At 44.1% G+C, this 15,370-nt stretch overlaps 1 protein-coding gene across 3 annotated transcripts in view; it reads left to right on the top strand.

Moving 5' to 3' along the window:
• The window catches only part of LOC148022917 (Zincin-like metalloproteases family protein), a 127,509-nt gene that overhangs the window by 66,407 nt on the left and 45,732 nt on the right, over nt 1-15,370 (top strand). For all 3 annotated transcript variants that reach the window (XM_087695853.1, XM_087695855.1, XM_087695854.1), the window contains 3 exons: nt 347-439; nt 2,942-3,022; nt 3,114-3,276. In XM_087695853.1, the coding sequence (XP_087551979.1) occupies nt 347-439; nt 2,942-3,022; nt 3,114-3,276 (337 nt within the window). The remainder of the gene's footprint in view (nt 1-346; nt 440-2,941; nt 3,023-3,113; nt 3,277-15,370) is intronic.

Below are 15,370 nucleotides of genomic sequence, written 5' to 3'. Positions count from 1 at the left end.
GATCTTTTTTGCAGCTAATATGACTTTACGTGATTGATGAGGTGGGGAAGTTGGAGAATTAGAAGCCAAATGTTGCTTGTTGGCCTTGAACTATTTGTTGTCTCAACTAATTCATTACAGTCAGCTTGTCTCTAAATACAAGATTGGTGTGGGGAGCAAATAAAGTTTCTGCGCATCCTGCTGCTTAAGGATTTTCTTTTGTCACTATGTCCCCATCCCCCCAACAACCAAAGCTGCTGCGCGTGTCCTCTCACTACTTATGTCTTCTGTGGTCAAATGCTGAATCACAAGATAGAAAGTACTGATCGCATGTATTGGTGTTGTTGATTGTGGTAATTATGTATAGCTAGATCTGAGGCAGAAGTTGGCTCGCCTGCTTGGTTACCAAAACTGGGCAGAATATGCTCTCGACATACGCATGGCTAGGAATCCTCAAAAGGTGAGTTACAGTACCTAGTTGTGAACATGTACTTGCTTTTTTATTTTCATCGGTTTGCTTGACAGAATTTAAGCCTACCAATCTGCATCGAGTTTACAGTTGAGGTTTTCAGAGTAATTGCTGTCTCTCAAGGTCTCAAATAATGCTAAAGAGCACTTTATAAATGGTCTGCTTATAAATATCCAATGACTGAAGTTAATTTTAGCTGGTCTGTGCTTTGTGTCTGATGAGATGTTTAAGTACTGCCATGAGTTAGCCGGAGATGCACTATCCTGTTTCTATGGGTCTGTCTTTGTGCCATCAATACCTGCATATTTTGCTTTGTGTGCATGTCTGAGTGACATGCCTATAAGCATGTGCAAGGGCTTTTACTGCTCTCTGTAAAATTGGTAACTACAAAGACCAACCTATCAACAGCATGGCAAAAAAGTAGAATATCTCTTGGAATTTCATCCAGCAGTGTAAGACTCACATTTTTATAAGAGAGATGTGTAATAGTAAGAATGTGAACACCAAAGGAGGGGAACAACTCAGGTGAGTATTTCTTTGATAAATTGGCGAAAATAGAAGGTAGAAGGTCCTTGTTTATATAGGCCAAGATGCACAACTACTTACTGAACTGTAATATGAAACATAAATGGAAAGTTTATGGAAACATAATCTAATCCTCCCTAATATAAAAGGCAAGGTTGAAGGCCTTACTCCTAGATTGACATCTCTTTAGGAAAGCTAGTTGTTAGAGTGCTCACTTTAGGAGGACAGACTTGGAAGCTTATCGTTTGGGAGAGTGTGCAGGGGTGCCAGGTCCTTGGATTTTGGAAAGAGGACTCTGCATTAGCCTGTTGAGGACCCGGGCAAGTGGTGGAGACAGGCTTCCTTGTTCCACAGTATTCAATGAGTTTCTTCTAATGGTGCTAAGGTTGACAGGAATACTTTGATGCAGGAAGATGGCGATTGGAAGCCTGCCAAGTGCAGGCATTGGGCTAGGTGCAATATTATAAAGCCTTTTTGGCACTCCTATAGATGCATGGAAAACAATTGGCTGTCAAGGGGGGCCTCCTCGTATTTTTTGATGATGAGGGTTGGCTTAGGATAGCTGGTTGGCTCAGATGCAGCAAGAGGGGTTGTCTTGGAGATGGTGCAGACAACGTTTGGATACTCTTGGAGCATTGCGTTTAGGCATTATTTGTAGTCTATCAATGGGGGGTGTACATGATGGCATTTTCATTACAGAGAGCGGTTGCACATGGAATGGTTGTGCTAGTGGCCCCAGTAAGTATTTGTTAGGTTTTAGTTTCTGGCTCAGAGGTTCAAGAGATCTTTGGCAGATTTATTGTCAGCTGATATTCTGCGGGGATTGGACCTTGGCATACACCATTCTAGCTTAGTTCTTGAGGTCCATCAGCTGCAGCCTACATGGATGTTGAGGTCAATTGTTGTGAGGTATCTCATGCCACATCTGGGAGCTCAGATGACTCTTCTTCTTCGAGTGAGTATAGCCTGTTGTTTATGCCATGAGATGGCAGTTGGATTCACCTCCCCACCTTGGTCTTTTTCCCACCCCCTTATCCTGCTGAGAGGCCTTGTCCTGTTTGCTCTAGCTCCAGCTTTGTTGTTGAGCCCGTTTTCACCCCACTCATGCTTTGATGTTATTGTGCTTTCTTTCGTTGAGTAATACCATTTCCTACCCTTTTTTTTGTGCCCTGGAATAAATGGAAAGTATGCCAGCAATTGTGGAACATGACACACACTATTAGTGACTCTTCCTGAATAGTATACTGTGCCACTAAAGCTTTACTCCCGATTCTGCTGGAAACTTATCCTTCCCAATCTACCCTCTCTTTAAATCAGTCATCTAGAGGGTATGTGATATATAACTGTCAGTGCCACAAATGTCTCTTACAGTCAAGCTTTTGTAGTAGAACATGACATAGGACATCGCATAGATGTCCACAAATACATAGGACACTGGGTGAAATGCCTGTAGTTTTGCAGAACCTGTATCGCAAAACATTTTGCCAAACATTCACACTGGACTAGGAACTAGTTCTGAAAGCTCAGAATCTTCTGGGCACTCCTGAAGTGCATACAAACCCCATATAGTTTTTCCTAATGGGGGAAAGCAGCTGTGCCAATTGATGTATTTGGAGCTAGAGGGGAGGGAAGGTTCAGTGCTCCAATGCACTCACATTGCAGACTGCAAGTTTCAAAATTGGTATAAAACATTCCAGCATCAAAGCTTCGATGTTGAAGACAAAAATAAGAACATGAAAAGCATTCACACCTTGTGATCTTTTGAAGTTGGGAAGTACTTCGGAAGGCCCAGACATATTTGTTGCAAACTTGGTCATTGCTGGTCATTGAGCACATGTTTTTGTCACGCTTTGTTGCATATGATATGCTTATTATTTGACATAGTGCTATTTTTGAAAAGTGTTTGTATTCTCTAAAAGTTTTTCAGGTGTCATCTGAGTAACATGTAGAGAATAAATATATTTTCAGGTAAATGACTTTCACAACCAAATGCTACAACATGTAACACCGACTGCAAAAAAGGAAATGAAGTTATTACAAGATTTGAAGGTGAATCTTTTAACCCTTTGAACTGCAATAGGGTTCACTGGAAGGCAAGCTCTTAATATCTCATTTTGTATTCCTAATATGGTGCTTATAGGAAGAAGAAGAAGGGGATACAGTTATTGGATTGGAAGATGTCCTTTATTACATGCAAAAAGCAGAAAGAAGGCTATTCAAGCTTGACATGAATGATGTCAAGAATTATTTTCCAATAGAAGTTGTTATGTCTGGATTGCTGAGAATTTATGAACATCTTCTCGGTACTAAAATCATACTCTCTTGTAAATATATCATTAATTGCTGCCTAACAGAGATAATGGTCACTTTTTCATGTTTCTTTTCTTGTTTTTTACATTGTGTGTATCTTCTCTATCCATACATATTCTTCTTTCAGAAATTAGATACAAACGGTTACTGAAATGTGGTAATGCCTAGTAGGGGCAGCTTCTTTTAGAAGGAAGCCCTGCTGATGCCCTTACCAGAACAGGTATATGTCTCAGCATGTCTGCTGATCTTGAAAATGCTTTCCCAATTCCCTATAACAGTATGATTCAAGCCAGCGAAGGCTTGCTTCTGTGTTTCATGAAGGATCTAGAATGCCAAGCTTAAGCTGAAGCTTGACCTCTGACAATCTGGTACACTGCAAATCTTGCTAGAGCCTGACATTGCCAATGAGCATATGGGCCTAGAAAGATGTCTTTGACACATCTCTATTGAAAAATCTGTCAAGCGGGTAATTAAATAACGTGAACAGGACTGGCTGATCTCTTTGGTGCTAGTTGCAACTTGCCATCTATCTGAAAAAGACAGCAACTAGTTGGAAAACCAACATGAGTTTGAGCCAAAAGAAATATGAAAGTATGTGAAGTTGCCAGCTGCTTGATGAATTGCTCCATAAGTCTTCTTGAAATCTAGAAAATACTAACAGTGTGGCTCTCTCCTGCCTTTGACAATGACCCAATAGCCAGAAATTTCTGGTAAGTAATAGAGAATGGGAGTGGGGACCATTGGCCTTGCAGGCTGGCCATCAGAGTAACAATCCACTCTCTGCATGGTGTGACAACATGCAGAAAACCCTAGAAGCTTGTGGAACTGTGATGGTCCAACCTGCTGGGTCTGCTTCACTCTGGAATAGGGCAGTATGGAATGCTAGTAGCAGGATAAGTGAGCATGGAGGGTACATGCAAGCAGGTGGTGAGAGTCTCTTATGTGATACTTGTTTTTGGAGGTTGACACTGGTTGTTGCCTGATGGTGGCTGGGTAGGCAGCTTGGAGTAACATTCTCCAGCTACTGTATCCATGACGCAAGCTGGGCAACTCAGGGGATGCCTCTGGCTATGGTAGATTCTTTTCTCTTGGCTGCAGGTTTGGAGTGGGTGGTCATGGTAGCTTAGCTTCAGGGCTGAGGGTGGCGGCTGCGTGGGTAGCAAGGCCTTGGGCAGAGACCGTGCATGATCAGCCATGTATGGGCAGCCTGTGAAGTGGCTGTGCTGAAGGATGACCCAAGGGCAGTTTCCTGAGGGCTCACCTGTGAGTGTCATGCCAACAATGGAGCCATGCGGCCTTACCCAATGTGTGATTGTTGAGGAGCAGTGCCTCATGGGCTCACTCAAAAGGCATTGCCCTGCAACCTGGCCCAAGAGCTCTTTCAGGTGTCCACTGTAAGTAGCAGAATGGAGAGGTTGGTCACTTGTAAATGTTCATTGTACATGTTATTTCATTTTCATTATCATTGTGAATTTCCCTTTATCAGATACTGCTAAGCATATTGTTGTTATTTGAGGAGTTTGTTCTCAGTGCTAAGCATATCAGATACTGGTCATGGATAATGGGCCATGAATCCTCTATATTTGAGGAGATAGAACGAGGAGAGAAGAGAAAGAAGGAAGAGAGAGAAGAGGAGGAAGAGAGAGAGAGAAGAGGAGGAGAGAAGGAGAAGGAAAGAAGGAGAGGGAGAGAAAAGAGAGAGAAGAGGGAGAGAAGGAGAAGGAGAGAAGAAGAAGTGGGAGAGAGAAGAGAGAGAAGAGGAGAGAGGGAGAAGGAGAGAAGAAGAAGAATAGGAAGAGAGAGAGTAGGAGAAGAGGGAGGAGAGAGAAGAGGGGAAGAAGAAGAGAGAGAGAAAGAAAGGAGGAGAGGAGAAAAAGAAGAAGAAGAGAGTAATCGCCACAAGTCACCCAAACCACTCTCTCGGCAACGAACCCCATCCAGCGGTCTTTCCCAACTGCACGTGTCAAACCAAAACCGTTAAGATCCGGACTGCCCAATCTCTGCGAGGTGAATGGCTCCTAAGAAGAAAGTCGCGGGAAGCGTAGGCATCCAAGCCACCGGTAATGCCAGAGGGGTGAGCGGAACGACCAGCGCAGCACACACGAATCAAGCCCAGGTTCTAAGCGTAAAAAAATTAACTTAGAAAGTATTTCTCGTGGAAGGGAAGAAAACATTGATGTCATGCATAGGGTTTTGTTTACTCTAAGAACTAAGTTGCATGCGCGAAATGGTAGAGGTTGGAATTCGCATAAGATTTACTCACATAAAATGATAAGATTATTGCCTTACTTCACATAAAATGATAGCTTTTTAACCAGTCCAGTGCATGAATAGTCATTTAGAATTGATGTTTCGTAATCATGGCTAAAAGAAACACATGAAATGTTAATTTCTGTTCATGAGATATACTTGCATCGTTAGACAAAACACTAGACTTTCATAGACGCAAGTCACACGTGATCTGGTGCATTAGGAATGTGTATAATTGCCTGCGAATTGTTTTATCGATCTTGCTGTGGACTATCGCAAATGGATATACTCCTAGCTTAGTTGAAGCTGGTGACCTAACCCTAAATGGATTGTTGACCCAAGTTAGGCTTGGCAGGTTGAAAAGGTTGTAAATCCCTTAAGCAAGTGTTTTTGATACATCCAGTTAAAATTCTGATTGTGCATGCAATGGGATTGCGATGCCTTGAAGCAAGAGGTTGTGCATTCAACTATTTGTTAATGCGGTTTTGGATGTTAACCCAAGTGGGGAGTGTTTGATGGTTTCATGGCCGGGTCTGAGATGACTGATTACCATGGAATGAAAGGGATGTTTTCCCTAGAAATTGTTATTATACTGGTTGCTTCAGCTATGGGTAATTTCCTAAAGGGATAAACTCGAGATGGGATCTCGAGGCTTTGATACTAGTTACAAGGCGGAATCTTGGAAGGATAAACCTTCGGGTTTTATTGCCGGAAGACGGAAGGATTTTTCTGCGGAGGTAGAAAGGAGCGCTTAATTCTTCTGTATGGGCAGGAGACACACATTAATCCGAAGATAAGTTAAGGAAGTGTTTGATCTTGTTTTAACCTGTCTTCGTGTCTGTGGCCTTAATTACGTAAAGGAACCTGTGACTAACGGGTTAATTAAGGAAGCTGTTTTTATGTGTCAAGCATAACGTGGTAAGTAATTAGATAACTAAAATAACCCTCGAGGGAAGTGTGGTGGATGTGACCAATGGGACTATCCTACGGAAGGGTGGTCTCGGTTAGCCGAGAGCTTTCCTCAAAGGAGATGTTAACAGGAAATGTTAGGAAAAAGTCGGTCTATGATCTTAGACAATGTTGACTAGGAACCCGGACTTCAGGTCGATCCTAGTGGGAATGGCCGGATTAGTTCCGTTGCAGGGCAGACTCAAGAGACCCTAGTTGGCAAACCCCGTGTCATTCCTTGGGAGTGTCGGGCGGCGTCTTCTAGATATATCTCTCAGTGGACTGCTAAGACGTGTTCCGCGATTTGAGGAGCGGGCACATTACAATGCAGTTCTGTATACTTTTTGAACCAAGCCTTCCTTCTTGGATAGGGTGGTATGTGACCCGATTAACTAGCAACTACAACAAGCAATAAATTCAAAGAGAACCAATTGATGATGGAGAGCTGAGCCACGAGTGGCCCCAAAACAGATGCTTCTTGCGGTATTTCATTAGATTTTATTCCTTGAATCTTGTAGTACACTGAAATTGGATTCCTTGCCTCAGGTTCTAGAGGATCACTCTTCAAGAATCCCCTCTTCCTTTGTTGATTGGCTAATCTCTCTATGAATTCAAGAATGTGGGGCTATCACAAATGACCAGCAGCTTGCCGCTTGGTTTGACGCACATTTGGCTGCAAATTGGGTCTTCAATACTTGCACGTAGGTCTTTTCAATTATAGATGTGAAAGCTGTTGAGCTGAAACACACTTTACAGATGATTACCATCCTTAAATGGCCGCAAAACATGCACAATTAATGATAAACACAAAATTGTTGTCCGTCTCGAGAGAGTTTTAGGGGTCCCCCAAAACCCTAATTTTTTAGGGCACCTGTCAATATCTAGAAATAGACAAGCTGCCCACCATTCAGCCTTGTATTTGTTTTTCAGATTTGCGCCATCTACCTTTACCCATGTGGCAGCCTACCCTTCATGACCACTGCCACTCCTTCCACATTTTCTCCAGTGCCTAGTGTCTTCATCCATTGTTGCCGTCCATTGTCCGGTGCCCCACACGTGGTTGCGTTCGGCATCCCCATCATCACAAGCCCCTCTTGCTACTTGCATTTGGACTCTACAGTCCCAAGCGGTAGGTGGCAGCATCCACTCCTTCAGGTGACCTTGTGGAGCTTGCGTTTGGCCCGTCCCTTCATAGGTGATAGTTGGTTGTGGCCTTCCTCCTCTAGGCAGCAACTTTATTGCTCTGTTTACAGTGTCTTGCTCCTGCCCTCTGCTCTAGGCATGATCCTTGTTGTTGCCTCTATCTTTTGACTACTTGGTGATCAACATTTGGTGTTTTCTTGGTCTTTGGCACTCTGACTGGTAGTCACAACACTTGGGATTCGTCTCCAGTAGATGTCACTCTGCGATACACCATTGCTCTACCCTCGAGCATTCTATATGCTCTTACATTCATTCACAATATTCATTCACTTTAAAGTTTTCTCTCTCTGTGTTTGAGTTTTGAGTTTTGTGTTTTGCATTTTGCGTTGTGTTTAGGGTTTGAGTTTTGCTTGTCACTGCTTGAGTTTTTGTGTTTCAGTCTTGGTCCTACATGCTATGTTTCCTTAGTGCAAACCCTATCATACCTTCACATGGTATCAGAGCCAATGCTCTTCTAAAAAGTATCCTATGGTGATTGTGGATGCTAGACTTTGTGTGCGAGACTCACATGCGACTTGATTCTAACTCATAATGTTTTAAGCACGTTCTTTTGGGGATCTTATGATACCTATTAGGCTTCTCCATCATTGCAGGCTTTGAGAAGTCATTATGGTCATTGGTTCTCGAGGAGGAGGTAGACACACCTTTATCTTTACCATCTTCTTCTTCACGTTTTGGTCATCTTACAGATGGAGTTTGAGAAGTACTTGCGCATCACATACAATCAGGTTTATACTCCTCCAACGAGTGCTACTACTTCATTTGGGCCGATTGATGAGAGTAGCCATCTCTCTGATCTTGGAGAGTCCATCTCCTTTATCTTAGCTAAGCCTTATGTTAGGATCATATAATCCTTCGAGTTGTATGAGTCAAAATCCTCTTCTGTTTCTTCTTTTGTTGTGCAGGATCCTGATGATTTTTAGTATGTTAACGTTAATAGAGGAGGCTCTCGAACCAGAAACCCTTCATCAGGTATATCTCTATCATTTGTTTCATTTGAGCAAATAAACCACACTTCTCAACTCCCTCCCATCGCATCCCTATCTTCTCCACATTTTGATGTACTCACATCTTCCTTCCAAAACTTGGGATTACACTCTACTTTTTCTCAAAGCACACAAGGGGTTGGATCTTCCATCTAAGCTCCTAGCACTTTCTCATTTTCCATCCCACCATCTATCTACCCTCCATTCCCTCCACTTCTTGGTGCATCGTTAGGGGGAATGAACACTGTACCTTCCACATACCTCCACTTTACCACATCCTTCCATTTTGGGATAGTTGTGATGGGCATCCCTGCCACTATCCTGGATACTGGTCTCTCCCACGCCTTGCCCCCACCAAAGACACAAGGATATCCATCCTTTGCTTATGGATTGTTGTCATATATCCCTTGGATCACTTCTACACAGGGATTTCCATTCTCTACTTGATGTGTCCCTATCCCTCTACCTTGGGCTCCTTAGGTGGTTACCATACCCATATCCATATTTAAGTCCACTATGCACATTTCTCGTATGTATGGTGGGAACTCTAGGATTACTTTCCAACTGTACTTCACTTCCTCACCCTATCCCCCCTACCCCATTACACACATTTCCTATCTCCTAGCACTACCACTGTTGTTGCAATAACCAAGGATGCCTTCATGGATAAGACTTGTTTTAATTGGTCAAATTTCACCACTGGGTCAAATTGCATGCAACAAGCCCTTGAATCTTAGGGACTTAAAGATCTCGTCGTTGGTACCGAGAGCGTATGTCAGGACCCTTGATTAGCTCACCCTAATCACATCCATCTATGGAGAATCCACAATGCCAAGGCTAATGTTGAGTTAATATAGGGATTACTTCTTGAAATCCACTCTCAGTCACAAAATTTTTCTCTCGTATCTGTTGGGTGTAAAGCCCCTTCGCATGAAAACTCCCACATGTATAAACTTACGTGTGTGAACACACCCTTTACTTGTACCCTAACATATAAATACATTTTTATTCTTTGTGTACCGTGCAACACATTGGTACACTCTTACTCGATGCTCTCAGCTCTCAGCTCTATCTTTGCTCATTCCAGGCTTGCATTCTAGCAAGCACTTCAACGCAACAAATTGGTATTAGAGCCCTTGGTTACAGCATTTGGGCTTCCCAAGAGGGTCATAGGTCGTGACATAGGATCTAGCCAACGGACATCACTCGACGCGTGAGGTAGGTCGAGCTGAAGTAAAGAGTCGAGGAAGAAGCGATCAACACAGGTCACATAGGTCGAGCTGAAGAAATAGAGACCAGCGACAGCAACGTAGACCAGCGAGACTGGCGTCCACAGGACCTGATGTACCAGACGACGACTGGCAGATACGACGGGGACCAGTGGGCGACTAGTTTGGACGTGATGTGCTAGGTGATGACCAGCAGACATGACGGGGACCAACGGGTGACCAGTTCGGACCTGATGGAAGCACGATGGGGACAGACGCAGTCAACCACGTCATGTGTCAGGCGACAACCAGCAGATTATCTTTCAATTTTATGGTGAAGTGACTTATTCTAAGCCCTGGTTCGCATGTGCAAGCACGGTCTTCAGACCAATGCTTTTTTATGCCGAGAAATGTGGGGGTTTTCCCATATCTGATGCTAGTTATACATAACAGGACAATTTGACTAGAAAATTGCAGAAATTGTACACATTGGTTCCAAAATTTTGGGGCTTTTCTCATATCAATGAAATTTTGCTTAGCAGAGTCAAATTTGTTGACATTGATGCACAATTGATTCGAGAATTTTTTGGGGCTTTTGCAAAATTTTGGCAAACTTTGCCAATTTTGCCCAAGGTCTCATGTTTATGTAATGATGCAATCGGTTCAGATTTATCAGTAAAATTTTGGGGGTTTTGCTGAAATTTGAGAATTTTGGCAAAAATGATGTTTGAAATGTACATTGGAAACATTGCTGATGCAATCTTGGTGCTGTAAACAGTGAGATTCATTCCCCACTTGTGAAATATTGAAGAAATTGCAGAGAATCTTGGTTTCTTTTGTGTATCAGAAGTACTTGGTTACATATGTATGCAGTACATATGTTGGGCAACAGCATTTGAGTGCTTTCATAGGGATTTTGAGCCAGTTACAGGACTCTGGTTTGCAGCCCTTCAATGATAAATTGAAGGCCATTTTCTTGTTGATGACTTTGCCTGATAGCTGGGAGTCTTTGGTTGTTTCATTGAGCAACAATCCTGCTTTAACCTTTGATGGTGTTAGGGGCTCTATTCTCAATGAGGAGATTCCAATGGAGAAAACAGTGGTTCAACTTATCATCTGAGAGGCAGGTCAGGTAAAAGGGGTAATGTAAGAAATATAGGCAAAAGCAGGAGTAAAAGCAAGGGCAAACAACAGGATGTCACTTGCTATCAATGTGGACGTAAAGGGTATAAAAAGCCCGATTGTTGCTACTACAAGAAAGAGTAAGAAAGAAAGAAACAACAAGGAAAGAAAAAGAAGGATGACAAGAAAGATGATGACAACTCTCCCTCAAAAGAAGTTGCAAAAGAAAATGTTGCATCTAGTGTGGTTATTTTAGAACTCTCTGACACTGGAGAGATACTTGTTGTAGCCTCATGTAATGATGTAGATATTATGGTAGTAGTAGGTGATATGCACTTCACTAAAAAGGAGTTGATTGATGCCTTACTTTCAGCCCATGATGGGTTGTCTCAGTCATGGATAGTGGACAGCGGTGCCTCCTTTGATGTCACTTCCTCTTTGGAGTCATTTTTTGAATACACTTCAGATTGTCTAGGCAAAGTTTACTTGGGAAACAATTATGCATGTGAAATAGAGGGTGTAGGTACCATTCACTTGGCCCTTGAAAATGGCCAAGAGCTGATTTTGCATAATGTCAGATATGTACATGGCATAAAGAAAAGTCTACTATCAGTTGGGTAGCTTGATGCAGGAGGGTATTTTACTACCTTTCGTGGTGGATCTTGGAAGGTCCACAAGGGCTCTATGCTGATTGTTAAAGGCAGCAAAAAGGGGACTTTGTATTATTTGCATTGTAAAGCATTACCTGGCTTTGGCTGAAGTTCGTCCCCTGATGGAACTTTGGCATAAAAGACTTGGTCATATGAACTAGAAAGGCCTTGAGGTTCTCTCCTCTTTAGGGAGATTTGATGTAAATGGCTCTAGTCTCGACTTTTGTAATGATTGCATATATGGAAAACATGTGAAGTCTTCTTATTACTCTGGTGTTATTAAGAAGTCCAATGCTCTTGATTTAGTACATTCAGATGTGTGCACTATACCTGTTAATTCACATGGGGCTGCACGGTACTTTGTTACTTTTATTGATGATTTCAGTAGAAAGTCATGGGTGTATGTACTAAAGAGCAAAAATGAAGTGTTTGATACTTTTAAAAGGTTTCATGCCTTTGTTACCACATAGAAAAGGCTTAAGTTAAAAGCTGTAAGAACGGATAATGGGGGGGAGCATATCTCTAATGAGTTTAAAAGATTTTGTGAGATGCATGGCATTAAGAGGGAGTTGACAGCCCCTTACAACCCTGCATCGAATGGCATGGCTGAAAGATATAATCGCACACTTTGTGAGAGAGTCAGATGCATGTTGTCCATAGCTAATCTCTCACAGCAGTTTTGGGGAGAGGCTCTTAAAATTGCAATTCATGCGTGCAATCACTCTCCCAATCGTGCGTTGAAAAATGGCATTCTTGATGAAGAGGTTTGGTCTCAATGTCTAGCTCTCGACCTCCAGTTGCTACTTGCACCGCCAGGTCTGCCACCATAGCTCTGAATTGGAGGTAAGAAATTAAAAGAAAATCAACTTTTAATTTAGATCCACTTCTCGGGAAGGGGGTTGTTACCCGGGCAGGCATTCTCAGCTCTAGTATGTGTATGGGACACAATTACAGCAGAAATTTTGTCCATTTTGGGCCAGTTATTTGGGGCTTTTGCAGTCAGCTCAATGATTGACACATGTACATCTGTGATAGTCTGATATAGACTGATTTTGTGTATTTTGAGACAAGGAATTTTGGGGCTTGTGCATTTTGAGTGCTGCTGAGCTTTATTGCACCTTGAACAACGTGCATTTCATATAGTTTTGACAGTGTACTTAAATTTTCTAATTATAACAAAGTACTTGCTGTAATTTTTGAAAATTCTGAGATTTCCATGTTGGTCGAGCTTGAGACATTGCTCTTTTGCTCTCTAATCAGCATCATTTATCATGGCAAATCAGGGAGGTGATGTATTTACTTACGTATCCAAGGAGGATAGGTTGGATGGTAACAACTATTCCCTTTGGTCCTTCATGATGACGAATATGCTGATTGCGAAGAATCTTTGGGATTATGTCAGCAGTAAAGAAATTAGGCCCGGAGTTGTGGCTCTTGCTGCTCCTTCTATAGTGACGGATTAGACACAGAGATTGAGATAGTCAGTCGTTACACGCAGTGAGAGACAGAGAGAGTGAGATAGAGCAGAGCAGAGAGTGCATGTTTTAAGGTACAATGACGAGTGTGTAACTTTAGGTTTCTAGATAGATATATATGTGTAAGTACAAGTGCTAAGGGTATGTTCACATACGAGCACCAAGCTGGAGCTGGTGAAAGTCACAGATACATCATATATACAAGTCTCTCAAGGCGGTCTGGGGGGGAATAGGGGCAAGAAGCTATGGAGGGGGGTGTATCGCCATCTGGGGTTGCCTGCCTGCATCACGAAGAACAGGTCTTGGCCGCCCCAAGTGCACATGAAATGACCTCGGAGCTCTTGACGAGCCCTAGACTCGCCCTGCACCTGATCCCATCGGCCTCGAAGGGAGTGGATGATGGAGGTCTAGAGCTCTGCTAAGGTCGCCTGTACTGAAAGTCTCTCTCCGTCAAAATCCACCTGATACCGCACCTTCTAGATATGCCAACCAGTAAGACTCCATATGATTTCCCATACCTCAAAGTGGTTTGCTATGGGCTCCAGTACCTGGCGGATGGGTAGAGCCTCTAAACCCACCACTGCGCACGACCCTGCCTCAATAATGAATATCATATCGTGCATTCCGGCCTCATACGGAAGGTGACAGCCCTGGCTTACCGCCTGCTAGCAGAAAGCACCCCAAGAGATACATCCAAGGCTGGGTGCTATGCGGCGAAGGATGCGGCATACTCCTCTCCACACGAGCTGTGTCGCCTCACACGACCAAAGATAGTGCTTTGGGGTTTCCATAGACTGCTGTGTGCAGCACTTACAAACTCCCTCTTGCATCTAGGCAAGCCAGCTTCCCACTGCCAAGCCTCCATGTGCTACCAACCATAAAAAATACAATACCCTCCTCGGCCTCTAGCTGTCCCATAGGCGGCGCCAGAAGGTCCGTCGGAACGGCTTCGTGATGCTGTGCTCCGCCCAGTGCCTGCTACGTGACGGCGCCTAATCCATATCCTCCCACATCAGTACTTGTCTGCCAATCCTGGCGGTGTACTCCAGGAACCTCGGTGGCTTCTTGGCAACCACAGTGGCCGGTCAAAGTCACTCTCCCGGATCCCACTCCAGCTCATCAAGTGGCCTTCCTTCCCAAATCCAGAGGCGCCACTCCCTGAGCTCTTGCCAAAAGACCAAAGGGTCCAGCCGCCATGTCTTCCCCTGAAGGCTTCCCAGAAGGTAGTGAAGAAAGCCTTAGAGAGGCGATCCTCTCCCGGGCATTTCTGCCCGTCCTGTGTATTGAAAGCTTCTTGTAGTTTCTTCTCTGTGAAGGGGGCTAGGAGGGAGCGTCCCATCTCCTTTGTGACGAGGGACAGGATGTTATCCCAGACCTGCTATCTACATCGCTGTCCTCTAATTGAGGTTGTCTCTTGCTGGAAGAGGCGACTATAGTAGTCAGTGGCAATCTCCATCACCTTGTCTGTGCTAGAACGGGTCCGCCCATACTGATCTCGGAGGCTGCGTATCTGCTCTCCTGAGGTGCAAGGATGGTGCACATGAAAAAACTCCCTACACATCGTGTCCCCCTTCCGCGCCCAAAAACCTGCTGAGGTATGGAAAGAGAACTCATAGCGCGTGTCCTCTAGGCCAGCAATGGCTGCTCGCGCACGCACCTCCTGTGCGTGGAGAGTGTGATCCCCTGGTGCCTCTTGTAATAATCTCTGCGTGGCTGCAAGGTCCCGCCGGAGTGCTCTCTCCTCCTCCCAACTCTACTGCCTGGCTTGTATGACTGCCTCTTGGCAGATTTTGCTCGATCAACTAGGGCCTCTGCAACGTCCTCTGCGATGTGGCCCCTCCTGCCCCACTCTCTGGTCCAAATCTGCTCTATTTGTCTCATCACCTCCTCCCTCCTATAGATCAAGTTAGGGATCCGACAAGATCATGTATCTAGGGCAAATGCTGGTGATCTAGTGTTAGGAGAACCGGGCAATGATTGGACAAGGTGGTACCCGCCAACTGTTCAATTTGGCCTCCTCGAGAGCCTCTCCACTCTCCCACATAAAACCTGTCCAACCGCTCCAACAGGACTTTACCTAGCCGCTTGTATCCCCAAGAGAAGTCCAGCGACCTCTCCCTCCTGTGAAAGGCAGGGTCTCTCTAGGCATCGCGTGCTCCTACTGCCAGTAGAAACACCTCCCATGCCTTCTGCTCCTCCTCGGCCATGCCCTGGTAGTTTCCCCCTCTGCCCTGCTGGTCCTCCA

The sequence above is a fragment of the Lygodium microphyllum genome, chromosome 16 (assembly GCF_053477565.2).
Source record: "Lygodium microphyllum isolate KBCC chromosome 16, Lygodium_microphyllum_v1.1.10, whole genome shotgun sequence".
Classification (NCBI taxonomy): Eukaryota; Viridiplantae; Streptophyta; class Polypodiopsida; order Schizaeales; family Lygodiaceae; genus Lygodium; species Lygodium microphyllum.
This window is presented reverse-complemented; position numbering and strand designations above follow the sequence as displayed.